Source organism: Ammospiza nelsoni, chromosome 15 (genome assembly GCF_027579445.1).
Source record: "Ammospiza nelsoni isolate bAmmNel1 chromosome 15, bAmmNel1.pri, whole genome shotgun sequence".
Classification (NCBI taxonomy): Eukaryota; Metazoa; Chordata; class Aves; order Passeriformes; family Passerellidae; genus Ammospiza; species Ammospiza nelsoni.
Window position 1 is genome coordinate 19,033,232 of NC_080647.1, and position 25,218 is coordinate 19,058,449.

General features: G+C 60.0%; 2 protein-coding genes across 3 annotated transcripts; one reads left to right on the forward strand and one right to left on the reverse strand.

Moving 5' to 3' along the window:
• Nucleotides 1–10,599: 10,599 nt before the first annotated feature.
• On the reverse strand, nt 10,600–14,758 carry LOC132079860 (uncharacterized). The gene is made up of 8 exons (XM_059482690.1): nt 14,630–14,758; nt 13,993–14,181; nt 13,808–13,868; nt 12,647–12,976; nt 12,288–12,557; nt 12,070–12,129; nt 11,676–11,724; nt 10,600–11,013 (listed from the first exon to the last, which is right to left on the reverse strand). The coding sequence occupies exons 1-8, from the start codon at nt 14,756–14,758 to the stop codon at nt 11,010–11,012; spliced, it is 1,092 nt and encodes a 363-aa protein (XP_059338673.1). The 3' UTR covers nt 10,600–11,009.
• Nucleotides 14,759–18,072: 3,314 nt separating this feature from the next.
• LOC132079894 (tumor necrosis factor ligand superfamily member 10-like) lies at nt 18,073–22,943 on the forward strand. 2 transcript variants are annotated; one of them, XM_059482760.1, is made up of 6 exons: nt 18,073–18,353; nt 20,265–20,411; nt 20,677–20,713; nt 21,326–21,433; nt 21,668–21,812; nt 21,985–22,943. In XM_059482760.1, exons 1-6 carry the CDS (start codon nt 18,084–18,086, stop codon nt 22,583–22,585), a joined length of 1,308 nt encoding a protein of 435 aa, XP_059338743.1. In that variant the 5' UTR covers nt 18,073–18,083; the 3' UTR covers nt 22,586–22,943. The 2 variants fall into 2 exon arrangements, with proteins under 2 accessions (XP_059338743.1, XP_059338744.1); XM_059482761.1 differs by having other exon boundaries at nt 21,668–22,344.
• The last annotated feature ends 2,275 nt before the right edge of the window (nt 22,944–25,218 follow it).

Genomic DNA, 25,218 nt, shown 5'->3' on the forward strand with positions numbered 1-25,218 from the left:
TGGTTTGCCCACAGAAAGGGTATTTGCCATCAGAAAGTGCCACCAGGCCCCTGGGACAAAGGTGAGAGGTGGCAGTGGTGCGGCCAGGTGGTGGCAGTGAGGGGACTCTGGTGTGAGCCCAGCAAAAGAAGGAGAATCTCTCCTCTTCCACCTCCAGTTCTAGAAGGGGACAAAGCCACTCCCTTCCCCAGCCAAGGAAAGGACAAAAGGTTCTGCTCGCAGTGTCTGAGCATTCCCTGCTGGAAGTCGCCCCCTCCAGCGGCGGGGACAGCGAGCGGGACCCTGGGCTGGGTTGAGGCAGCCCGGGCGTCCCGCACCCCGTGCCGCTGCACCGGCCTCTCGCTGGCCACACGGTGGCACAAGATGCCAGAAATTCGTGTTTCAAAAAAAGCCAAAGTCCAATCCCGGGCGGGCTCGGGGCCCTGGCGGTGCCTCTCCATCCCTCAGGAGAGGCCCAGGAATTGCTGTTCAGAGCCCCTGTGGCTGTGAACGGTTTTTAGGAGCTGTGGGATGTGGTGCCCGCCGTACCAAAGGGTGGCTCAGAGGGCGGGGATGATGTGAGAGAATTGGAGATGTCGGTCTGCGGGACCCTGGGGCTGCTCTGAAGGCAGGTGAGGCCAGCGCAGCGGAGGGAACCCGGAGGGAGGCTGGAGGTGTTGTTGTATCCCGGGATCCTCCGTCCCCATCTGCGCATTCCAGGGCCCCGCATGGGTCCCCTTTGGGACCGTCTGTCCCTCACCCCGCGCGGCCCGTGTGTCCCTCCCGCACACCGAGCTGGCTGCAGCCGGCTCCACTCCCATCCTTGTTTGCTGCCTTGTCCCACAGGGACCCCAATTCCTCCCTTGGAACCCCTCCCTGTCCTCTTGGCTCTGCAGTTCAGCCCCTCCTCCAGCTTTTGGGGTTCCCAGAGTCCTCAGCCCTGCAGTGAAACCAAACCCTCCCCATTCACCTGCTGGCCACATGAATTTCCCTCCAGTATCTCCCAGAGCTTCCCATTTCCCCCAGTGCACTGCAGAGCCCTCTGCTCTCTCTCAGCTCTCAGGACTGTGCAGGTGCAGCTTTCAGTGCGTCCCCCTTGGTCCCCTCTGGTGCCACCAAGAGCCTCCTGTCCCTCACAAGACTCGAATAAAAACGGGGGAAGCTGCTTCCAGCCCAGCTGAAGAGTGATTCCATTTTTAGCTTCCCTCTTCATTTGGGGCTTGGAGAAACCTGGTCCAGTAGAAGAGATCTCTTCCATGGCTGGAGGGTAGAACGGGGTGGATTTTAAAGACCCTCCCAACCCAAACTGGTCTGGGATTCCATTATTTTGATATAGATGTAACAAAATGAGGTACCTGGGTCCTGATCCCAGGACTATCCCCTCCTGTAAACTGAAATTCCCTTTGCAGAAAGCCTGTGGGATGTAGATGATCCCAGCACACCTCAAGGGGTGGAGGGAAAAGCTGCTCTCAGGTGTTTTAGAGCCAGACCGAACTCCTGCTCCCCTCAGAACCGGGCTGGGGGCGAGTTCCAACTCTGCTGCAGGCTCTGGGAGAGGATTGAGCTGTGGGAAAGGGATAGGCATGCATCTTCTGGCCCCGGGGCCCGACAATGACCAGGGCTGCCCCTGTAATTTGCATTCCTGTGGGACCCCCCGGGCCGTGCGGGCAGAGCCGGGAGCCGCCGATGGATCCAGCGCGGTGCCGGGGCCGTGGGCAGCTCCTGTTCCCAAGGGAGCGGGGACAGAGCGGGAGCTGCCGCTCTGCCACTCCCGGGAGGAGCCTGGCGGGGGAATCGGCGCGGAGGGAGCGGAGCCATCGGCAGGAAAACGGGCTGGGAACACCCGCGGCACCGGGGATCCATCCCGGGCTGCAAACCCACGGCACCGCCCCACCTGCTGCTCTCAGCACAGCCGGAATTTCTGTGAGGGGATTTCTGAGATCGGGGCTATCCGGGGCTGCTTTCCCTGGGCAGATGCTGCGGTGCCGTCCCGCGGAGCTGCTGGGCACCACCCGGGTGCTCCTCGCAGGTAAGGAGAGCCCGGCCTGGGCTGGGATGGGCTCCTCACCCCTTCCACAGCCCTTTGGAGAGAGCGTGGGAAGCTCTGGGCAGGGCGTTTTGGGTGGGTAAAATGTTTAACACGGAAGGCAAAGCTGTGTTTGCCCAAGGAGAGAGGTGGTGGAAGAGCCACGCACAGCTCCGGGGATAAAGTCTGCTGCAGCCAGATTTATAGTGGGGCTGATAGATGTGCTCACACAGAAATATCGGTATATATGTTAATGTCTGTGTTTGTGTTAAAAATAGATATGTAAAAATATTTGATGTTTTTAAAACCACAAATTTTATTTCTGTTAAAGTCGTGTGAGCATTTTCACTGTGCTCCTTTAAATAGTCACTGGCTACTTTGAAACACAAACCGTGGAATAACAGGAGGGTTTGGGTTGAAAAGGACCTTGAAGTTCCTCCCATTCCATCCCCAGGTTGCTCCAAGCACATCCAGCCTGGCCTTGAACACTCCCAGGAATGGGGCAGCCACACCTGCTCTGGGCAACCTGTGTTAGATCCAAATGCACAAAGATTTTCTGGACATCTAAAATAGAAAGGAAGCCCATTACCCTACAGCTTGATTTTGGGATTATGTCAGTGAGCTCTCAGTGTCTGTAGGATGAGTTTTGGCCATTGCAGCTGCAAAAGATGAAGAGTTTTCCTCCTTCCTTCTGCTCATTGTTCTGTTCTCTGTAAATAGTGTTTTCTCAGCAGAAAAAGGAAATTTTTCAGAGAATAATAATTTTTAATTATTAAATAGTATTTTCTTCCTCCACATCTACAGTTTGAGGGGCAGGATGACATGAAAACAGCTGCCTTTCAAGGTTATAAGAGTGAGAAATTAAAATCACCTGATGAACTTGACTTTACCTGGACTGTCACACTTCTTTTCCCTCCCACCTGTGCTGCACCATCCCCAGTGGGAGCAGCAGGAGTTTCCAGGGCAGTTTGCCTGGCAGGTGCAGGGGGAACGCAGGTGAACAGGTGCTTATCAGGGCAGGCTGAGACAGGGCTGAGAGCAAACACAGCCTGTGAGGATCCCTGGTCTCTGCCCAGCTCTGCAGCCACAGGGGCTGGGGAGCCTCCCCTGCCTCTCCTCTCTCCTGGAATCATCTTCACTGGGGATGGGGTCTGGCAGCTGTGACCTTCCCACAGCAGCTCCTCCCTAAGTCCTTGAGCACCTGCCAGAGCCCAAGTTGTGACAGGCCCAGAAATTTTGGGCAGAAATCCTGCACTGTGGGGGGCACGTGGACGCCTTCAGCCCCAAACAATACCAGGAATTTTGTGGCTGTCCCATTCCTGGAAGTGTTCAAAGGCAGGCTGAACAGGGCTTGGAGCAGCCTGCTCTAGTGGAAGGTGTCCCTGCAGATGGCAGAGCTGGAATGAGATGGACTTTGAACTCCCTTCCAACCCAAACCTCTCCAGGGTTCTCTGAATTGGGAATGAGATGTGGAAATTAAGTTAGTACAACAAAAACTCAGGTAGGAGAAGCTCATTCCACTCCTCTGCCCTGGGCAGAGACACTTTTCCCCAGAACAGCTGTTCCCAGCCCCTCTCTTCCCTCCAGGGCTGCTGCTGGTGTTCCCTCCAGCTCTGGGAGCAGCAGGAGCTGTCCACAGAGCCACTGCTGTGGGATCCTCGGTGCTGCTCCCTGGGCCAGACAACGCCACCCACAGCAATTCCATGTGCTGGGAATTTCTCAATGGCACCGGCCCCCAGCCCATCCTGCAGCACCAGGGCGGGCCCCACGCCCCAGCCATCCACGCTCCCTACGCAGGACGAGCCATTTTCCATCCATCCAATGGATCTCTGCTGCTGCAGGATGCCCAGGAAAGTGACAGTGGCACCTACAGAGTGACTGCCAACACAGGAGACAGGAAGAGCCTGGAAATGCAGCTGGAAGTGCTCCGTGAGTGGAGGGTGTGGGAGAGAGGAGCGGGGTGATGGATCCAAGCAGGATCTCTCTGTACATGGACCAAAAGCCAGGGCAAAGGGGTTGGGGAGGGATTTGAGCAAAGGGCCAGTCCTGAGCTTGTTTGCACCTGTCAGGTGTGGAGACAGCAGCAAGAGATCTTGGAAAGAGGTTCCCAACCTGTCCTAGAGGAACAAATCTGGAAGTGCTGCCCTGTGAGACCTTCCAGGAGCCTGTCTGGGACAGAGGGACAAGTTCCATCCTGGAAAGGCAATTCCATCCCTTGTTTCCCACACTTCAATGCAGGGATGGAGACTTGTGGGAGGATAAAGGGATGTCAGAGTGACTGGTAGGATGATGGAGGGACCATTAGGGTGAAGGGGCTGATGCAGGGACAGGTGTGAGGATGGAGGAACTGGGGAGGTGGTGGAGGAAGCAGAGGGACAACAGAGGGACTGGTGGGTTGCTGTGACTCTGCTACCTGCAGGGTCCCTCCCCCCAGCACTTTGCCAGGGGACACCTGGCAGAGCCAACGGAGCTGAGGTTTCTGGAGAAGCCACCACCCCTCAAGGCCAGGCTGTCCTGTTTGCCTCTGCAGGCACCAGCTGCCACCACAGAGAGAAGAGGCCTTGAAACAGCCACAAGTCCCTCCTCAGCACTGCTGCCAGCAATTCCCTTCATTTGCTCTGGCTCATCTCACCAGTCACACCATGGCCATAATGCCACCACAGCCCTTCACCACCCACCTCTCCTTCCAACCACACACAATCCGAGTGGGATCTGCTGCCTTCTCTGCTATTTTCTCATTTCCTGATGCATTTCAAAGTGCTCTGTACTTACCCACATCCATTAAAGCAGTGATTCAACTGGGAAAAAAAACAGTCCTGGAAAGCACAGCAGCAGGATGGCCTTCCCAAGGGAAAGGCACCTGTGACCACGTTGTGGCTGATGCTGTGGTGGCAATTGCAGCCCAAGGGCCCATCAGGGATGCTCTGGGTCACATTCACTGGCACAGATCCCCAGAGAAGCTGTGGTTGCCCCTGGATCCCTGGAAGTGTCCAAGGCCAGGTTGGACAGGGCTTGGAGCAGCCTGGGACAGTGGAAGGTGTCCCTGCCATGGTAGGGGGTGGAATGGGATGAGCTTTAAGGTTCCTTTCCACCCAAACTATTTTGTGATTCCACGTCTGAGAGAAATGCTGGGGTCTCTGTTTCCTTTCCAGAGCCTGTGTCCCGCCCTCAGCTCCGGACCAGCAGTCTCCTGGCTCGGGCCACTGGCCAGGTCATCTGTGAGGTGGCAGAGGGCAGAGTGGACACCATCACCTGGAAGAAGGATGGGCAGCCCCTTCTCCCAGACAGAGTTTCCCAGCTGTCCAGCAGCTGCAGTGTTCTGTACCTGAGGCCAGCCAAGAAGTTGGACTGCGGCTCCTATTCCTGCAATGCCAGCAACGGGATCAGCTGGCAAGAAACCTCCCTGGAGGTCACCATTGAAGGTCTCACCACCCTCTGCTCCTCCTGCCCTCCACCCTTCCCTGGGGATGTCTCACAGGTTCCATCCAATCCCTCAGCCTCCATCCCCCGTGGTGTGGCCGCCCTTCCCGAGAGGCAGTGTCCACATGCTGCTGCCAGGAGCTGCCCATCCTGGGATGATCAGAGCAATTCCCAGCTCTGATCCCACCAAGGCACAGTCCTTGCAGGAGACTGGTCGTTCCCTCTTGGGGCAGGTCCAAAACTATGGCCCTTGGCCAAGGGGATGCTGAGCAGGACATGGGCAGGAGGGTGGCCAGGAAGCCTGTGGGGAGCACCCACCTCAGGCTGGACAATGCATGGAGTGTATTTGGCCACCAGTTGGCAAATAAATGGAATGGAGGACCCCTGTGGCCACCAGAGCCAAGGGGCTGGTCCTGCTGATGTCCCATCTCCTGCCCCTCGGGGTTGCTCTTTTCCAGGTCTCTCCCGTCGCTTGAAGCACATCCTGAGGATGGCAGTGATCGCTGTGGTCTTCGCTGCTGTCTCAGCGTGGGGATTAATTATTCCAGTCTGCCAGTCTGAAAAGCTCAGGATAAGTGAGCTGGGGGGAGCGGGACCCCATTTCCCTTGTCTGGTGGGGGAGAGCAAAGAGCATTGCTCTGGGAACCCCCAGATCCTGGGATATCCTACAGCATCTGGGTGGGGATGGGCTGCACCCCACCACGAGGAAGGGGTGATGGCTGACACGGGGTTCCCAGGGCTCACAGCAGTCACCCCCCTCTGCTCTGGGTTTTCAGGGGGCGAGCTCTGGAGGTGGCTCAGCTCCTACACCTGCGGGCTGGTGTGCATCGCCTGCATCCTGGATGGCACCGCTGGCATCCTCTGGATGTGGGAGGAAGGTCAGAGGGGGCTCTGGGGAGGTTTGGAAGGAGGGGGGACAGACCCCATGGGAGATGCAGAGTCCAGTGGGACCCAGAGAGGAAGGCAGTGAGGCACAGGGGAGTCATGCCATGGAATGTGGGGGACAGACCTGTCCAGAGCAATACATGATCCATGTGTGATCTCCACTTATGATCTCCAGGTCTGGGGGAGCCTGGACCACCATGTACATTACACCGCCCCCCTCCCCCAGGACAATTAATACAGTTGTTCCCCTTTTCCCAGAGCCCTTTCCCAGGATGAGTCCCAGCAGGACAGTAAAATGATCAGAGAATGGAGAGGCTGCAAGGAAAGTCTGGAAGTCAGAGGAGGGTGGGGAAGGGATGTAATGCCCAGGTGTTGAAGGGGGTGGGCAATGGAACATCGGGGTCTCGGCCTTGTCCTGTTGTCTTTCAGGCCCTTCTTTGGCTGTCATACTGCCTGAGATCACCCTGAGCTACCTCAGCATGCTGAACTTCCTGGGTGCCACCACCGTGATTTTCCAGCCTACACATTTCAGCCATCTGAAGAGCAAAAAGGGTGAGCAGTCCAAAGGATGGACCAGACTGGTCCACAGGGAGGTTATTCTGCCCAAAACATCACCCCTAGCATTTTAAAATGAGAACTCCTGTGCTGACTCAGGCTGGTGGATCCCTTGCCAGTGCCTGGTGAGGCCAGCCCTGCACCCACACCTGTGGGCACTGACCCACATCTCCTTTTGCCGTGCCCCTCTGCAGCACAGCGCACCATGGGCTACTCCGCGCCAGGGGCCGTGGTGGCCGTGGTGCTGAGCAGCACCTTCCTCATCAGGAGCATCTACCACCGCCACGGTGAGCAGAGATCCTCCAAGAACACAGCTCATGAGACCCCCACATCTCTTCAATTCAGCTGCTAGGCCTCCAAGAACAAACCCAACCAACCAGGAGATTCGGGGAAGTGAAATCTTGGCAGGAGCAAAATCCAGTTTCAACATCATCCACCTATTTTATTTTCTATTTTTTATGTGTTTGTGCTTTCATGGTGGCAACCTGCCTTCCTCGTTTCCCTGCCCCTGCCGTTCTGTCCGGCGGCAGAAGAAGGATGCACGGAGTTCATGGACGTGACCATCCTGGTGAGCAGCGCAGCGGCCGTGTCGGCCCTCCCGCTCCTCGCCATTGGCCTCTGCTGTAAGTCTGCTCCTCCTTCCCCCTCCAGCCCCTCCCTGCGCCCCGGGGTCCCCGCAGCACCCAGCAGCCACAGGAATTGTTCAAAAGCGGGATATCTGGCTTTTGTGAAGCCCCCGTGTTTAATGGTTCTCACTGTTTGCCTCTCCTGGGAAGCCCCAGGGACTGTATCCCAAATAAAACACCCCAAGGACTGTACCCCAAATACAACACCCCAGGGACTGTATCCCAAATAAAACACTCCAAGGACTGTACTCCAAATACAACACCCCAGGGAGTGTATCCCAAACACAACACCCCAGGGACTGTATCCAGGTACAACATCCCAGGGACTGCATCCCAAACACAACACCCCAGGGACTGTACCCCAAATACAACAAACACCCCAGGGACTGCATCCCAAATAAAACACCCCAGGGACTGCATCCCAAATAAAACACCCCAGGGACTGCATCCCAAATAAAACACCCCAGGGACTGCATCCCAAATACAACAGCCCATCCTTGGTGCCTCTCACACCTTCTCCTGATCTGGCACAGATTTGTCTTTTGCACGTCACACGGTGCAGGGCTATAGCAAGGACCATGATGTCTCTTGGATGGACAAAGCCAGGTAGGTCCTTTATTCCTATTTTCCACATGAATTTGCACATCTTGAAGCAAAAGAAGCAGGATATGGAAACTATCCTGTGTTTTAGTTTAAGGCCCAGACCCCAAGAAAGATCCAGCCCAGCACTGCCCTCTATCCCTTCGGTTCTTGCTGGGTTCAGGGGGAGGCTCTGGTGGGGTCCCCATCCAGCAAAGCACTTGAGAGCCCATTCAAAACTCCCCTTTATGGCCTCAACCTGAAGTTTTTAAGCCTTCATTCCTCCTGGATTCACAGATTAACAGAATGGTTTAGGTGGAAAGGGAATTCTAAGCTGATCCAGTGCCACCCCTGCCCTGGCAGGGACAGCTTCCACTGTCCCAGGCTGCTCCAGCCTGGCCTTGGGCACTGCCAGGGATCCAGGGGCAGCCACAGCTGCTCTGGGCACCTGTGCCAGGCCTGCCCACCCTGCCAGGGAACAATTTTGATGCTCAGCATGTCCCCCCTTCTCTTCCTTCCAGGTCCTTGGAAATGTCTCAGCCAGGCACCAAGGACACAAATCCCAGCTGAGATCCATTTGGGTGTCTCTCACTTGGCCAAGCCAGCCCAAGCCCTCCCCCAGGTTTAGTGGGTTCAGGAGTCTCAGTTTTGGTTCCTCTGTCATCTTCATAATAAATGTCCACGAAATTAACCTGATTCTGCCTTTTTTAATAATAAATCAGACCCAGAGGGGGACAAATGCACATTTCCCCCTTTCTTTCTGCAGAAAACCAAAGCCTGAAGTAGGGAAGCCCCTTTAGCAGCAGCTGTAGGAGTCTCTCACTGGTTTATCTTTATTTAATATTTACAACAATTTAGAGCTATTTGTGTAAGATATACCTGGGAGTAGCATGAAATACTTTTCTGGGAGTAACCCTGTTGTAACTTGAAATAGATTCTGGCTTTACCAGTAGTAAAGGCAGAGGAAGGACATGAAGGCACAAAAACCAGGGTGGGAGGAGGTGGATGCTGTCAACAGCTCTTCCTCAGGTCCATCCCAGGGTGTCTGACACACTCTGGGATTTATTTACTCCATAAATCGTACTCAGCCTGTGCCAGGGGCTGTTTGTGCTGGCTGTCACAACTCACTCAGCTGTTTCCTGCAGCCCAAAGGAGCCTTTCCCAACCACAAACAGCTGCTGAGCACAGCCCTGCACCCAAAGGCCCCCAGATGAACCCCAAAAAGCGCCCCTGGGGCAGCCCTGACCCAGCTCCTTGGAAGGCAGCTCCTCCCCAGGCACTGCCAGGGCAGCTGCCAGGCTCCCATGACTCAGGGAGCGGGGCCAGGTTAAAAATACCCTCACCCCGATTTGGAGCAGAGTTGTTGGGCTGTTCTTAACCCCAGCTGAGTCCCTCGGGCTGTCATTGCCACAGGAGCAGGTGAGGGAGGGGATGGGGGTGCAGGAACCCCACAAGGGGAATAAATTATGTCCTCAAGAGGAAGGGATCATGTCCCGGAGCTGGACACCAGGACAAATCCAGCATTCCCAGCTCTGCCACCAGCCACGTCCCACCAGGGGCTGATTCCTACCCCAGGCTCCAGCTACCCCAAACATCACAGCAATACCCTCTGGGATAACACACACTCTTTATTAGCAGCAACAGACATCAACAAAACACAAAGTCTCCAAAACCATTCACAGACAACTCCCCAAAACATTTAGAAAAGTATTTCTTGTAAAACGTGTGGCTACCTTTTACACCCTCAAGTGCAACAGAGAACGTGACAATCTGCCCTGCAGCTTCCAACAGGGCTGGAATCTCATTTATTTCACCCAAACTCCTCTGCTTCCTTTAATGGCTCCACAAAACCCAAGGCTGAGATGGCCCCTTGCTAACAGCCCCTGAATCTCCCTGTGATCTCTCCTGGAATTTTCCAGTTTGCCTTTGAGAGGCCCCCAGCCTGCTCCACAGGTGCTGAGGACTGGCTCAGGGAGGGCCCTGGACCTGGGATTGCCCCCTCAGATTAAAAGGAGGTGCAAATGTCCCGGGGTGACCAACAGTGGGGTCCAGCACCTGGGAAAGCACCCAGGTCCCTCCAGGCTGGGGATGCCTGCTCTGCCTCCAGGCTCAGCTGAAGGAGTGACATCCCCTCCACAGCCAAGCCTAGGAGAGCCCTGCAGTGGCAGCATGGGGAGGGACAGGACAGCAGGGGACAGGAGCAGGGCTCCCTGCATCTAGCCAGGCCAAGGCTGGTGTCACCTGCACGAGCAGCAAATGGGAAGGACAAGCTCCACCAGCACTGGTGCTGGGAAGAGGAGGGGATGTCCCCAGGGATATCCCCAGATCCTGCAGAGCCCAGGGCTGGAAGAGATGGGCTCAGGAGCATCCCCACCTCAGCCAGCTGCAGGATTTCCTTAGGATCTGCTGTCAGAAACTGAACTCCGTTGCTGCTGCTCCATTCTCTGCCAGCTGCACACCCAGCACAGTCCTGCCCTTCCTCCTCCCTCCAAGGGTCACACGGAGCAGGACGCCCAGAGCCTCAGCCCCTGAGCCCCCCGGCACACCCCTGGCACAGCAGGACACCGGGAGGCCCCGGGGAGCCAGGGCTGGCACTGCAGCACCTCCCAGCAGCCCCAGGACTGTGGATTTGCCCAGTGGCTCTTTCCAGAGCCAAGAGCCCATCGAGGCCTCTGCAGGAAGCCAGGAGGGTGGAGGGAGGGAGGGAGCAAGTGCATCCCTCTCCCCAGGGATGCACAACAGGAAGAGCAGGACAACATAGAAATAGTCCAAACCAGTGTTTTCCAAGAAAATATTTGCAGGTTGTGGCAGCTTGAACATTTCCCGGGTGAGCCCAGGAGAGGCTGGGATGGGATGGGATGGGATGGGATACCTGGCACTCCCAGCAGTATCCATCACCAGGGTCACCAGGGAAGAGCAACAGCAGGGCTGGCCCAGCTCTACCTGCAAGGACAGAGGGCCCCACGTGAGCCATGTCCTGGGCACTTGGACCCCTCCAGGGCCTCAGCCAGCTCAGGGACCACACTGGCAGCACCAGCACCAGGAGGTCTGGACTTCTGCCCTACTCCAGATTTCAGGAGCTACCCTGACCAATTTATCTGTCTGGAGTTCCCTGGGTTCTGGCAGCACAAGACTTGAGAGCTCCTTGTTTGTAACCTGCCACCTCATGGGATGGGTTTTCCATCCTTATCCTCTCCATCCTTACCCTCACCCTCCAGGAAGCTCCAGTGAACAGCCTGAGTGTGCTTGTGGTCACAGAGAAGGAGTGATTTCTGAGAAAATCTAAAGGATCACTCACTTCCCAGAAACCTCTGGAGTATTCAAATCCCACCCATTATTCAGAGCTAAGGTAACCAGGAGGGTCAGGTTCTGGGTGGAGGAATCAGGAATATTTCCAGAGTTGGGATTAAACAGAGGAGACAGCAAACCCTTTGAGCCTCCAGGGTGGGAGAGCAGCCTCTTACCAGAGAGGCTGGAATAGCACCCTGAGCTCTCCTATTTCTCCAGCTCCATTGGATCCAGCCAAGGATAAGTTTGGGCTTGTAGACAGAAAATTTTGGCTGGAGCAAGGGGGCCACCCCAAGAGGGGGCTGGAGGCATCTTACCAGTTGTCACTGTTCTCCTTCTCCCTTCTCCAGCACCAGACAAAGACACCTGGGGACAAAGCAGCAGCATCAGAAAATCCCAGAACCGTTTGGGTTGGAGGAACCTTCAAAGCCCATGCAGCTCCTACCCCTGCCATGGGCAGGAAGAACTTCCACTAGCCCAGGCTGCTCAGAGCCCCACCACCACCATCATCAATGCAGGCCAGCATGACCTCCTTGGACTGGGGACACACTGCTGGACACAGCAGATGTGACAAAACCCAGCCCCTGCCCACGGGATGCCAGGTGGGAGAGCCAAGTCCTGGCAGGGATGTGCCACATGGGACCCCTTCACCCACCAGCCAGAAACCAGGCAGAGCCACCTCAGCACCCACCTGCCCGCCCCAGCACCCACCTGCGATCAAGCCGATGATGACACAGGTCATGACCACAGGCAGCACCACGTGTGCAGAGTCTGCAAAGGGGACAACACAGAGCCTCTGCACCAGAGCAAATTTAACCCACTCACAGCCTCCCAGCAAACCTGCCTGCTCAGCACAGGCAGGGAGACAGAATCCCTTCTCTGGGGCTGTCCCCCTGTTTTTTCCCGGGCAGGGGAAGAAATGCACTCACGGTGGACCTTGAGCAGGAAGGAGGTCTCGTTCTGGCTCACGGCGTTGCTCACCACGCAGGTGTAGTAGCCGCTGTCGCTGATGGACACCCGCAGGATGACGAGCGTGGTGTTCTCCACAAACTGGATGCGCTCACTTTCCACGAGCGGCTGCCCATTTTTCTTCCACCAGTAGGCGTCTGCCGTCCCGTGCACCACGCTGCAAACCAGTTTGGTGTTGCTTCCTTCCTTCACCAAGGAGTTGCCCACAATTTGTGGCGGGGACAGCGGCTCTGGGAGAGGCAGAGGCAGCGTCAGCGCTCGAAGCCGTGGCAATCCCGGCTCCCGGGCACGGAGCAGGGCTGGCCGCGGCAGCACTCACCCACAACGCGCAGATGGAACCAGGCCGTGGCCTCCTCCTGGGCCCTGAGGCGGTAGAGGCGGCTGTCCCCGCGCTGCAGCACCACCTGCAGCGACAGGTTGGACTCGTTGAACGTGGCGCGGTTCTCGAAGAGCCGGGACACGTTGGGGGGGTGGCGGAAGCCGTAGGTGAGGATGACCCCCTCCTCCGAGCCCGCCCGGTATTCCCAGGCCACGGCGCGGCTGCCGCGCAGCGCCGGGGCCGTCAGCAGCACGGTGCAGCCCACGGCCGACACCAGGCTGCCCGCGGCCGGGCGCAGGTCGGCCGAGTAGCAGGGAGCGAGCGTGCGGGCTGCAAGAGAAACAGGAGTCACCCCACAGCCGCGGGGACCCCAGCTCATCCACCTGGGAGGTGCTGCAGGAGCCCTTCCTGCCTCAGCCGCGGAGGGAATCATTTATAGAATCATGAATCATGGAAGGGTTTGGGTTGGAAGGGAACTTAAAGATCACTCTGTTTCATGGGCAGGGACACCTCCCACTGTCCCAGGCTGCTCCAAGCCCAAGTGTCCAACCTGGCCTGGAACACTGCCACGGATAGCGCATCTACAGCTGCTCTGGGAAACTTCTGCCAGGGCCTCACAACCCACACAGGAAGAATTTCTCCCAATATCCCATCTTACCCTGCCCTCTGTCAGCGGGAAGGCATGTCCCCTTGTCCTGCCCCTCCATCCCTTGTCCCAAGCTCTCCTAGAGCCCCCTTAGGCCCTGGAAGGGGCTCCGAGGAGCCTGGAAGGGGCTCTCCTGGATCCTTCTCTTCTCTGAGCCCCCAGCTCCCCCAGCATGGCTCCAGAGGGGCTCTGGGCCTCAGAGCAGCTCCGTGGCCTCGCCTGGGCTCTCTCCAGGTCCCTCCTGTGCTGGGCCCAGGGCTGGGGCAGCTCTGCAGCCGGGGTCTCGCTGAGGGGCAGAGGGGCTGAATCCCCCCCTGCCCACGCGTTGGCCGGGCTCTGCTGAGCTTTTCACCCACCCACAGCCCCAAATCTTTCAGCAGGGCCATGGAAATGCTGCCTCCTGCTTTAGGGGGCACAGACGGAGCTGTGGGACCCCCGGGCACACCCCACCCCCCGCGGGGCCCTGCCGGGAATCCGCGCTGAGAGCCGAGAAAAGCCGCAAGTCCCTTCCCGACCTTCCCCTAAAAGCTTTTCTCCGGGATTAAGGCGTGCCCGAGCCTGGAGTCGCCTTCGCGTCTTAAATCAGGCGCCAGAAAAAGCTCCCCAAAGGCGGGAGTGGCTCCATGAGGGGGGGACAGGGGGTCCCGCCCGCCTCCCCCCCCGCGGCCCAGCTCGGCCAGACCTGCCCAGAGGGGCAGACCTGCCCAGCCGGGCACCCGGGCGGGACCGACCCGTCCCGGCCACCCCGGCCCCGGGGCTGACACTCGCCTGTGACCCCCGGGGCGGCCGCGACGCTGCCCGGGGCGAGCAGGAGGGGGAGGAGGAGGGGGACGGGGAACATCTGCGGGGCCGCGGGGAACAGCTCCGCCACCGGCCTGGGGCAGCTCGTCTGGGCGGGACCGCGCGGGGCCTGCCCGCCCTCCGCCCCCTGCTCCTCTCCTCCTCCTGCTCCGCTTCTCTTCCCCTCTCCTCCCCTCCCCTTCCCTCCTCTCCCTCCCTTTCTTTCCCTCCTCACCTCCTCTTCTCTCTTCTCCTCCTCCTCCTCTTCTTCTGTTTTCCTCTCGCCTTTCTCCTCCTCTCCGTTCCCCTCTTCTTCCCTTCCCCTCCACTCCTTTCCTTCTCCTCTCCCTTGCTCCCTTCCTCCTCTGTTCCTCCTTCCCCTCCGTCCCTCTCCCCTTTACAGGACTTCCAAACCCAACACAGTGAACCCCCCAAGGTGCTGCCTCCTCCCGTCTCTCCCGTTCCTCCTCTGCCTGTCACGGTGTAAAACCCCCAAATCCCAGCTCGGAGGCACCGGGGGAATGGCCTCACGCTGTCCCCTCTCCTCAGGATCCCACCTCGGCCACAAAACCCGGGGCTTTAACCTGGAGCAGCCCTTCCCGCTCCCGGCAGGGCTGTGGGAAGGACGGGACACGGCTGGGGCGCTGCTCCTGCAGGAGATTCACCTCGGAATCTCCAGGCGGCATCGGGACAATGTTTTTATCCTTTCCCCAGGAGCTTGGGCAGCTTGGGAAGTGCTGGGGGCTTTGTGGCAGGGAAAAAAAAAATCCCCTGGGGAGGTTCTCCGTGAGGACATCAGGAGGAGGAACGGGGACACAGGTGTGGGCAGGCAGGAGCCCACGCAGCCATCCCAATCCCACTAGAGGGAGCGAGGAGATCGGCTGTGCCCGGAGCTGCTGGGGGCGGGGAGCCCAGCCCAGGGAGGGAGCTGCAGCAGAACTTGCCTCTCATTGCCTGTCCTTGTGTCTGTCCTTGTGCCTCTCATTGTGCCTCTCATTGTGCCTCTCATTGTGTCTGTCATTGTGTCCGTCATTGTGTCCGTCATTGTGTCTGTCACTGCCTGCCATCCATCGCCGGAGTGCGGGGACGCTCCTGGCCGGGGTGTGGATGTCTCGGGAGCTGCTGTCCCGCCTTGGGATGTTCCAGAGGCTGCTGCTCCTCATCCCTCCTGGGAAAGCTCGGTCCAGGGTTTTATGGGGCTCCTCCATCCATCCCTTCCCTGCCAAACTCCCGCCAGCAGCGCAGGGAGTGCCCCTGGGTCTCCACAGAGCCCTTCTGCTCCTCTTTTCCCTCTCTCCCTATGCCTTGGCTCCCAACCTCCACCAGCCAGAGGCCAGGAAGGGCTGTGAGGATCAGCCTGTGTCCGTCCAAGCCAATGTCCTGTCCCACCTGGGTGACCAGCCATCCCTCCAGCTGGCACGTGTGAGCCTGCAGCAGCTCTGGAGCAGCTCCGATGCCAGCAGGCAGGGAATGTCTCCACCTCCTCTGTGATAACAGGGACAAACAAACGCTGGCCCCAGCCCACGGGCAGGAGACAGCCAGGGAAGGGCTGGGGTGCTCCCAGGGTTGCAGGGAGGAGGTTGGACGCCTGAGCCTCCCGCTGGAAGTGCGGTGTGATGAGGAAGAGGTTTTTCCCAAAAACCATCTCAGCACGGGAACTGATGGGTTCTGATCGAAAGACAAACATCTGAGGGCACATTCCAGGGCGGTTACAGCACTCCTGAGCTGCACGCGATGACTTCACGTCGCAGGAGCTGCTGTTCCCTGAGGGAGGACCGTGTGGTCAGCCCTGTTTGGAGTCATCAGCCGCCGGAGCCAGTACCGGGCTGGGCTGAGAGGAGCCGGCCCTGGGACCGCCCCGGGAGGAGCATCCTGCACTGACCCAGCTCAGGGGGTCTGCCTTGGCCATCCCAGGAAACACAGAGAACAACTACAATTGCACGTTCCACCATCCTGCCTGATGAAACAAATTCAAGGGACAGGCTGGGAAATCCCAGATGCAGCTCCATGTCTGTGTCGGCATCTCCTGCTGAGTTTCCCCCATCCCAGCCTCACTGAGAGCACCAGGAAACCCCAACAAACCCCCTCTCCTGCTCCCCTGCACTTGCTCTGCACCACAGGCACTGAGGAAACAGATTTCCAGGCTCTGCCTGACCCGGCTCTCCCAGTGCACACACCAGGAAACATTAGAAGAGAAAAACAACTCCTCAGCCAGGATTGAGGCATGCTTTTCCCCCTGGCCCCCACCCAATTTTCTCTGCACTGTTCCAGTTCTGGTCTGCCCTGACTCACAGACAAACCTTCTCTCTCCAAGAGAGCAGCCCCAGGCTCCAGTGTTCTGCCTGCTCCTGGTTTCCCTCTGCCCCTCCTGTCCCATCCCATGGAGCAGCACACAGAGCAGTGGTCCCAGGTTCCTTCAGCACAAACATCTATGCCCCAAATGGCAAATCATAGAATTGTGGGATGGTTTGGTTTGGAAGGGATCTGAAACCCATCCCATTCCCAATTCCACCCCCTGCCATGGACAGGGACACCTTCCACTAGAGCAGGCTGGCAGCTGTTCTCCAGATGTTCCCTTTGCATCTCTTCCCCCCTCACCTGGCTCAGCAGGTCCTGAGCCCTTTTCCTGAGAACAACCAGGAGGGTTGATTTATCAGGGGATTTTTTCAGACATAATCAGTCACCTCCCAGACTCCATGGAAGTCATCTCGCCTGGGGAAAGATCTCTGTGCCAGGGCAGGGATGGGGCTCTGGCACTGGGCTGGCAGAGAGGCAGGGAAATCAGTCCTGAGCCTGGCAGATGCTTTGGGGTGGGTGGGAGATCCCGTGCTCTGAGCCTCGGCTTCATGGTGTTTCTGGGGACACTGCAGGGTCAGGCGTCCTGGGGAGGGGACAGCCCACGGGGCAGCCACCTCCATGATGGTCTGGGGGCTGCTGAGCTGCCTGGGGTCTGGGCTGAGGCCACCACCCTCCCCAGGGCCCAGCAGGACAGGAGGGAGTGTTTCTGCAGGGACACCAGTGCTCCTGTGCTTTCTCAGGTCTCACTTTCATTTCACAGGTAACAGCACCTGGAGCCACAGACTCACCTGAGCACGGAGCCGCCACGGCAGCGCCAGGGAGCAGCAGCTTGTCCCACCTTCCTGCTTTCAACCTGCTCCACGTTTCTCTTGTGGAGCAGTGGGAATGTGACCCAGCAGCAGGACAGAGCCTGGGGCTCAGCAGGGATGGGCAGCCCTGTGCCCGCTCCAGGAGGGCAGAGTGGGCACGGCCCCCCCAGCAAGGCCTCCAGGAGATGCTCAGCAGCTCTTGCCCCCCTGTCCTGCAAACCTGCACATCTCTGAGCCTTTGCTGGTGGCCAGAGTTGATGTGAACCCTGTCACCAAAAACTGGCTCTGGTTGTGTCCTCCAGCCCTAAGACCCTCTGTTCTCAGCCCCGGGGTCTTCTCCCCTGGGGTCACCCCAGCAGCTCCCACACTGTCCTGTGATGGTGGTATGAAGCATATTCATAAATCATGGAATGGCTTGGGTGGGAAGGGACTTTAAAGCACACCCAGTGCCACCCCTGCCATGGCAGGGACACCTCCCACTGTCCAGGCTGCTCCAGCCCCAGTGTCCAGTCTGGCCTTGGGCACTGCCAGGGATCCAGGGGCAGCCCCAGCTGCTCTGGGCACCTGTGCCAGGGCCTGCCCACCCTGCCAGGGAACAATTCCCAATTCCCAATATCCCATCCATCCCTGCCCTCTGGCAGAGTGAAGCCATTCCCTGTGTTCTGTCTCTATGTCCCCGTGAAGTGACACTCCGGGGCTCTTTGGGGACACGCAGCGTCCCCGCGGCCCCGCTGCCTCCCGAGCCGCAGTCCCGGCGCCACCATCGCCCCCGGCGTCCCCCCGGTGGCCACGGGAGACCCCGCCCCTTCTGCCACAGGCCACGCCCCCAGCCACGCCCCGTCCGTCCGTCCGTCCGTCCCGCCGCGCTCGCGCCCGGGGCAGCGGGACCGGGACCGGGCCGGCCATGGCCCCGCACCCGCCCGGGCAGTACCTGCGCTCCGACAGCGGCGGCTCCGACACTCCCATGCTGACCGAGGGCGCCGCTGCCGGGCCCGCTCCCGGTCACTGTCCCGGTGCCGCTGCCGCTCCGGACGGCGGCCCCGGTGCGGCGCGGGGGCAGCGGCGGCGGCGGTGCGGGCCGCTGTGGGGCAGCGTGGCCGTCATGGCTATCCTGGCGCTGCAGATCGCCTCCACCACCGGCCTCTTCGTCTACTTCACCATGGCCATCTCCAAGGTGAGCTTTGTCCCGGGACCGGAGCGGGGCTGCGGCCCCGGGAGTCCCGGCGGCTGCGGGAGGGCTCTGCCCGCTCCCGGCCCTCGCCTCTGCCCGCCGGGCACGGCAGCGACCGGGGCCCCAGGGAGCCGCGGGTCCAGCTGCGGGCTGCGGGGCGGGCACTGCCCCGCGGATCCAGATGTGGATTGGGGGGTGGACACTGCCCCAGCGCCCCAGGGAGTCGCGGGTCCAGATGTGGACTGGGGGGTGGGCACTGCCCCGCGGGTCCAGATGTGAACTGGGGGGTGGGCACTGCCCCAGCGCCCCAGGGAGTCGCGGGTCCAGATGTGGACTGGGGGGTGGGCACTGCCCCGCGGGTCCAGATGTGGATTGGGGGGTGGGCACTGCCCCAGCTCCACAGGGAGCCGCGCGTCCAGATGTGGATTGGGGGTGGACGTTGGCCGAGCTCCGCCCGGAGCTGCAGATCCAGCTGTGCAGGCGGGGGCGGAGGGGTGGGCACTGTCGCCGATGCAGATGTGGAGAGACGGCGCCTTTGTCCTGGGCCCGCCTGGAGCTGAGGTTTGCACTGCGATCCCATCGCAGTCTCCAGCCGCAGATGGGAGTGCGTGGGGACTCCCCTGGGCTTCAGGCCCTACTGACCCCTGGTTTTGGCTTCATCTCTCCCTCCTCCCATTCCCATCTCCCCTACACTCCAGGACTCCCAAATCCTCCTCACCCCCTTTGTGAGATGCTGGCAGCCCCATTCCAGCAGCTCTTTGCTTGCTTCAGTCCAGCCCCACCAACTGTGCTGGGATCCCGCCATTCCCACCTCCCCCGGGATCAGTCGGGCAAAACCACTCCCAAACTTGGCCGTGACGGTCTGATCCTTTCAACAGCCTCGCCAGCCCCTCCCCTCAGCTGTGATTCCGACCCACAACAACCCCTCAGCAGAGGGAGGGAAACGCCAGTCAGGAGATCCAGGAGTAGAGGGAAATTCGGGGCTGGCAGCAGCTCCCTGGAAGCCGCCCTCATCCCTGAGGGCGCGGCAAGAAAAAAAAAAAAGGGTCCTGCAGTGCCAGACATTCCACAAAACACACCAGAGCCAGGGAAGAAGGAAAAGCCCTGCCACGGATGCAGGGGGAGTAAACAGCCTGTCTGAATCCAGCGGAGCATCCTTCGGAGTGGGCTCCGGCCCTCCTTCGGCCTTTGTCTCCATGCCCGGGTCACATGAGGTCCCGCTGTGAGGCATTTACATGAAAGGCGGGGAGAGGAGGGGAACGGGGAGACACAGCCCCAAGGAAGAGGCGGGGGGAGGAGAAAACCACTGTAGTGGAACAATTTGGGCTAATTTCCGCGGCCGGTCAGTGGATCTGTGCTGGGAGTAGGGAGTCTGTATCCTGGAGCCCCTTCAGGCCCTGGGACGGGCTCTGAGCTCTGCCTGGAGCCGTCTCCAGGTGAACACCCCCAGCTCTCCCAGCCTGGCTCCCGGGCAGAGGGACTCCCGCCCTCGGAACATCTCCGTGGTTTTCTCTGGAGCCGCTTCAGCAGCTCCCCGTGCCGGGCCGGTCCCGGTTCCGCGGGCGGGCTCCCGCCGCGGGCACCCCACGGGAACGGCCCCATCCCGGGGGAATGCGCTGCCACCTGGGCCGGCAGGGGTGAGCAGGAACAGCCTGCGAGCCCTGCAGCCGGGAATGGCCGGGGCAGGGCCGGCCCGGGGACCGGGAGGGCAGAGATGAACCCAGATCCTTCCAATCTGACCTCACAGCGCTGTGCTGTGCACACAGAGGCTGGACTGATCCCAATATCCCCGTTGTTCTCTGAGCGCCCGGGTGCTGGAGGAGCAGGGCTGAAGGCGGCTGCCCCCTGCTCACACCCCAGCAGGATCCCGGCTGCTCTGTCCCCGTTTGCCATCACGCTCTGTTTCCGTCCCAGCTGAAGTCCCAGGCTCCGGGCAGCGCGGAGGAGCTGCGGTGTCTGCAGGCGCTCAATCAGCAGCCCGAGGGCTCCAGCCTGGAGAAGCTGAGCAGCAGCCAGGGCTGCCTCAAGCTGGCCAGCACCATCAAAGCCTATGTGGCCACGGTGAGCCCGGGACCGGGGGCGGATGGGGAGCTCCTGGTTGTCCCCGTGCCTCAGTTTCTCCATCCGCCTCACCAGAGCAGTGGGAGGGAGGAATAGCCAGGATGGTTCAAGGTGGGAGTAGGACTCAAGCCCTTCACGGGGAGGAGGTGGCAGGGCCCAGAGACAGCGTGACAGGGAAGGTGATGGAGGCTTGGAGTAGGAGCTCAGGCATGGGGAACCCCTGTGTCACCTTTAACCAGGGAACTTTGTCTTCTCTGTGGCACAGGTGACCGAGAACATCATCCGCAGGAACGCTGTGAAGGGTGAGTCCCTCCTGGGCCAGAGCCTGACCCTTTGGAGCTGTGATCCATGGAAACTGTGACCCAGGGAGCTGGGATCCATGGAAGCTGTGATCCAGGAGAGCTGGGATCCATGGAAGCTGTGATCCAGGAGAGCTGGGATCCAGGGAGCTGTGACCTATGGGAGCTGTGATCCAGGGAGCTGGGATCTGTGGGAGCTGTGACCTATGGGAGCTGGGATCTGTGGGAGCTGTGATCCAGGGAGTTGTGATCCAGGAGAGCTGTGATCCAGGGGAGCTGGGATCCCAGGAGGCCGGCAGGGGGTGGCCGGGGCAGTCACTCCTGGGGCAAACTCTGGTGCTGTAAGCTGGGGCAGGAGAGGGGGGAGCCAGGATTGTCACTTGCCATGACAGGCACACGTTCTGGGAATGGGCTGGGGGACAGCCACGTCCATTTGTCCAGAGGCTGGGGAAGCAGGGCCATGGTACTCACAGATGTGTTGGTTGATGATTGACAAGACTTTTCCATCCCTCAATAACCTTTTGCTCTGGTGGGTCAGTGGGGCATTCCCTGCCCTGCTGGCATGGGGCCGGGTGGCCCCACGCTGTCCTTACGGCATCTGTCCCTTTCCTGCAGAGGCCTGGAGGAACTACTTCAACACCTCAGAGGGGCAGCTTCCTCCCAAAACAGCTGGGAAACCCTCAGCACATCTCACCCTCCGCCCACAGAGCCTGGCTCAGGATGGTGAGTTGGGGAACCCCTCTGGGCACTGCTGGGTCTCCAAGATGGGAACGAGAGAGATCAAAGGGCAGGGGACCGGGACGGTTGGGCGGCTGATGGGGAGAGGTGTCTCCTGTTCACTGCAAGACCACCAAGCTCCAGCCCTCCGAGCTGGATGAGTGGGAAGGAGTCAGAGCCACCCCGTCCCCTGGTGTGACCGTGTCGGGTCGCTCCCCTCAGGACTCTCCCCTTCCGCAGGACGCTCCCAGCGCTCCGGGAACCTGTCCCAGTCGTGCCGCCACGCCATCACGCACTGGGGGCACGGCAGCCTGGTGTCCCACGTGCAGAACATGACGTACCGGGCGGGGCGGCTGCGCGTGGAGCAGCCGGGCAAGTACTACGTGTACGCGCAGATCTACTTCCGCTACCGCGGCGCCGGCCGCGACTCGGGCCCGCAGCTGGTGCAGTGCATCCAGTGGCAGCCGGCCCACAGCCCGCCCGTGCTGCTGCTCAAGGGCGTGGGCACCAAGTGCTGGGCGCCCGAGGCTGACTACGGGCTCCACGCGCTCTACCAGGGCGGACTCTTCGAGCTCAAGGCCGGTGACGAGCTCTTCGTCTCCGTCTCCTCCCTGGCCATCGACTCCAGTGACGCAGCCGCCAGTTACTTCGGGGCCTTCCGGCTCGACCTGTGACACCCCCTCTGCTCCCACCTGCCCCTGGACAGCGGCCAATGGCCCGGGGTGGCACAGGGTTCTTATGGCTGTGTTGTCCCTTGTGGTGAGGGATGAGCCAAGAAAGACACAGGGGTGGTGCCCGCAGGGCCCTGCTGTGCTCGGTGCCACCCTCCAGCTGTCAGCCAGGAAGGGTCTCCAAGGGCCTACAGGGGACATGCACAAGGAGGGACCTCCTAGCCCTGGTGGCACAGCACCTACCAACAGCTCCCTGCAGCAGGAAAGGCACCAGGGCCACTGCAAGACAAAGTGTCCCCATAGGAGGGTGACACCCATGAGTCTGATGCTACCTTGGGCAGCGCTGTGGGTGCCAGGACCTGGGGCTGGAAGCACCCCGGGACACAGGGGCACACCTTGTGGGGATGGGGCAGGTCCAGTGTCAGCCTCTGGAAGGGAACAAAGGAGTTGCAGTTTGGGAGAGGAAAGCCTGGGGCAGCAGCAGTGATGGGTACAGGGAGGGCAAAGGGCAGGACCGTGACACCGCAGCAGTCCCCAGCCCTGGCACCACACCTGGCACGTGGCACTGGGGCACGTGGTGCCCGAGCCAGGCTGCACAGGACCAGGAGCTCAGCACGGCTGCTGACCAAGCACCTCTTCCCGTGTGGATTTTGTCCCCTCCAGCCCTCGTGGACAGCGCAGTCCCCACTTCCTCACACCTGCAGCCCTGGCAATCCCTGCAGGATTCCAGCTCTGGGTGAGCCCAGTGGTCACAGGAAGACCTTGGAGGGACCAAACCTGCCCTGGGGTGATGGATGCCAGCCCAGAGGCCAAAGGTGGGTTCAGGCAGGGCAGAGCAGGGCCCAGCTGGCTCAGCCCATGGACACTGGGTGGGCACAGCCCCCTTCTCCAACTCCCCCTGTACTCTCTGTATCCTGTTAAAACTGGGGGCATTTACACAGTGGCAGTGTGGGCTGCCACAGGCATGGGGCTCCCAGGGACGATGGAATAAAGCCTCGTACTCCAGCACAGCTCTGGCCCCTTTGCACCCAGGACACAGCCCGGACAGGGTGGACCCAGAGCCAGGTGGAGCAGGGCTGGGGCGCTGCCAGAGCTGCAGACAGAGCCCAGCAGAGTCTCCTGCTCATCCTGCACCCACAGCACCCCCAGGGGCTCTGCAGCTGCCAGCCCCCACCCGAGGCAATCCCTGCTCGGGGATGTGCTCCTGCTTCTCAACCCCGAGCCTTCATTCCCGCTGGGCTCTGCTCCTGCAGAGACCCCCTGAAATCTGAGCGCATCCCGGCTCCTCCCTGCTCAGCTGCTGCAGAGACCCCATGAAATCTGAGCGCATCCCGGCTCCTCCCCTGCACCCATCAGCTTCCAGGGGTCCCAGCGCTCCTCCTCTTCGAGTCTGGCATTGCCGAGCCCAGCCCAGGACGCAGCCCGGCCCCGGGGTCACCGATGGGCTATTCCTGGGCTGCTCCTGGGCAGCTCCTGCCATCCCTCCTGCAGCTTCCCAGGCCCGACTCCCGGCCCTCCACATCCTTGGCCGGGGCTGGGGCTGAGCCAGGCAGTTCCCACATCCCCCTCCCCAGCTGCTGGGCATTCCCACTCTCCAGCCCCCATCTCCTGCAGGCTCCTGCCTCGGGGGGTTGATACAGCCACACAGCACGGTGCCACCCTGGCACCTGCACACAAGCACTGGACCGGCCCCAGTGCAAGGGAAGATTCCCCAGCTCATCCAGAACCTCTGAAGCTCATCCAAAGCCAGAGAGCACCAAGAGCAGCCTCGTGCAGCCTCCAAAGGGGTGACAGGGCTGATCCCCCCTTGGCAGGGCCCCATCTTCCCCGTCCCCTTGGAGGGATGGAGGGAGCTGAGCCGAGCCTTGGCTCTGCAGCACTTGGCCCTGGAGCACACTGGGCTCTTGCCCAAAGCAAAAAAAGTGCTCCAAACTCCTCCATTCTAAAACCATCCCCCCTCCTCTGTCCCAGCCACCTCGGTGACCCTCAGCAGGGCTCCTGACACCCTGAGGTCTCGAACGCCCCCGGGAGCCCTGAGCTTATCCTGCCTCTGGCAGCAGCCATGGGAGAGCGGAGCTGAAGCAGGGACTACAGGAAATGCAGCAGGTGGTTCCAAGATTTCCTTTGAAAGGGAGTTTAACGGGGCCCAAGGGAGCCAGCAGAGGCTGTGTTTGCTGTGGAGGAAGCAGGGAAAGCAGTGAGTGCGGAGAGCTGGGCTCGGTGCCAGCAGGCAGTGGCCCACCCCGCTTTCCTGGAAAGGAGAGGGCTTTGGGTGGGTGGATGGGACAAGGAGATCTCCAGCAGCATCAGGGCAAAGAGCAGCCTCACCCTGTCTGGGGAGAGCCCAGCTGGAATTCCTCACTGTGAGGAACTGGCACAGGTCACCCTGAGAGCCTCAGCCCCTGTGGCCCCTCTGCCTCCCCTACTGCCCTCCCTGTCCTGGTGCTTCCAGGATTGGACACCCCCAGCCTGGCCAGGCCGGGCTCCCACCTGGACAAGGGGATCACCACCAGCAGGAGAACCTAGCAGCATGAAATCCTGGCCTCCACAAAAACTGCCTGAGGCACCTGTGCCAACAATACCTGTCCCAGGATGTGCTCCAGGACAGAAAGAACTAAGTGTGGAAAGACCTGGATGAGGACACACCACTGTTCTCTGACTAAAGAAACAAAATCTGCTGTGCAAATGGAGTAAAGTACTAAAGATTTCTCACACAACTTTTCTGTTATTGTTAAAATTGTTTATTAGAAATTACAACTCACTATTTTAACGTGTGTATTGCTGACAAGTTCACTGTAACTCCTGCTCGAAATCGAAGTCAATGGTCCCTAAAGCAACTCTGCAGCCTCCTCTGCCAGCACCTCCCTCATGCTGGGGAGAGCCACAAGAATAAACAACTCTCCATTATCCCTTCTGACCCTGTCCCCAAAACCGAGTGCTCCAGCTCCCCAGGCAGCAGCACATCCCTGCAGTGTCCCTGCAGTGACAGAGCCTCAGAGCCCCCCGGCCCTTCCTTAACACCTCAGGCTGAAGGAGGACAGGGTCAGAAGGAAAGTGGGGAGAAATTCCCTGTGAGAGTGGTGAGGCCCTGGCACAGGTGCCCAGAGCAGCTGTGGCTGC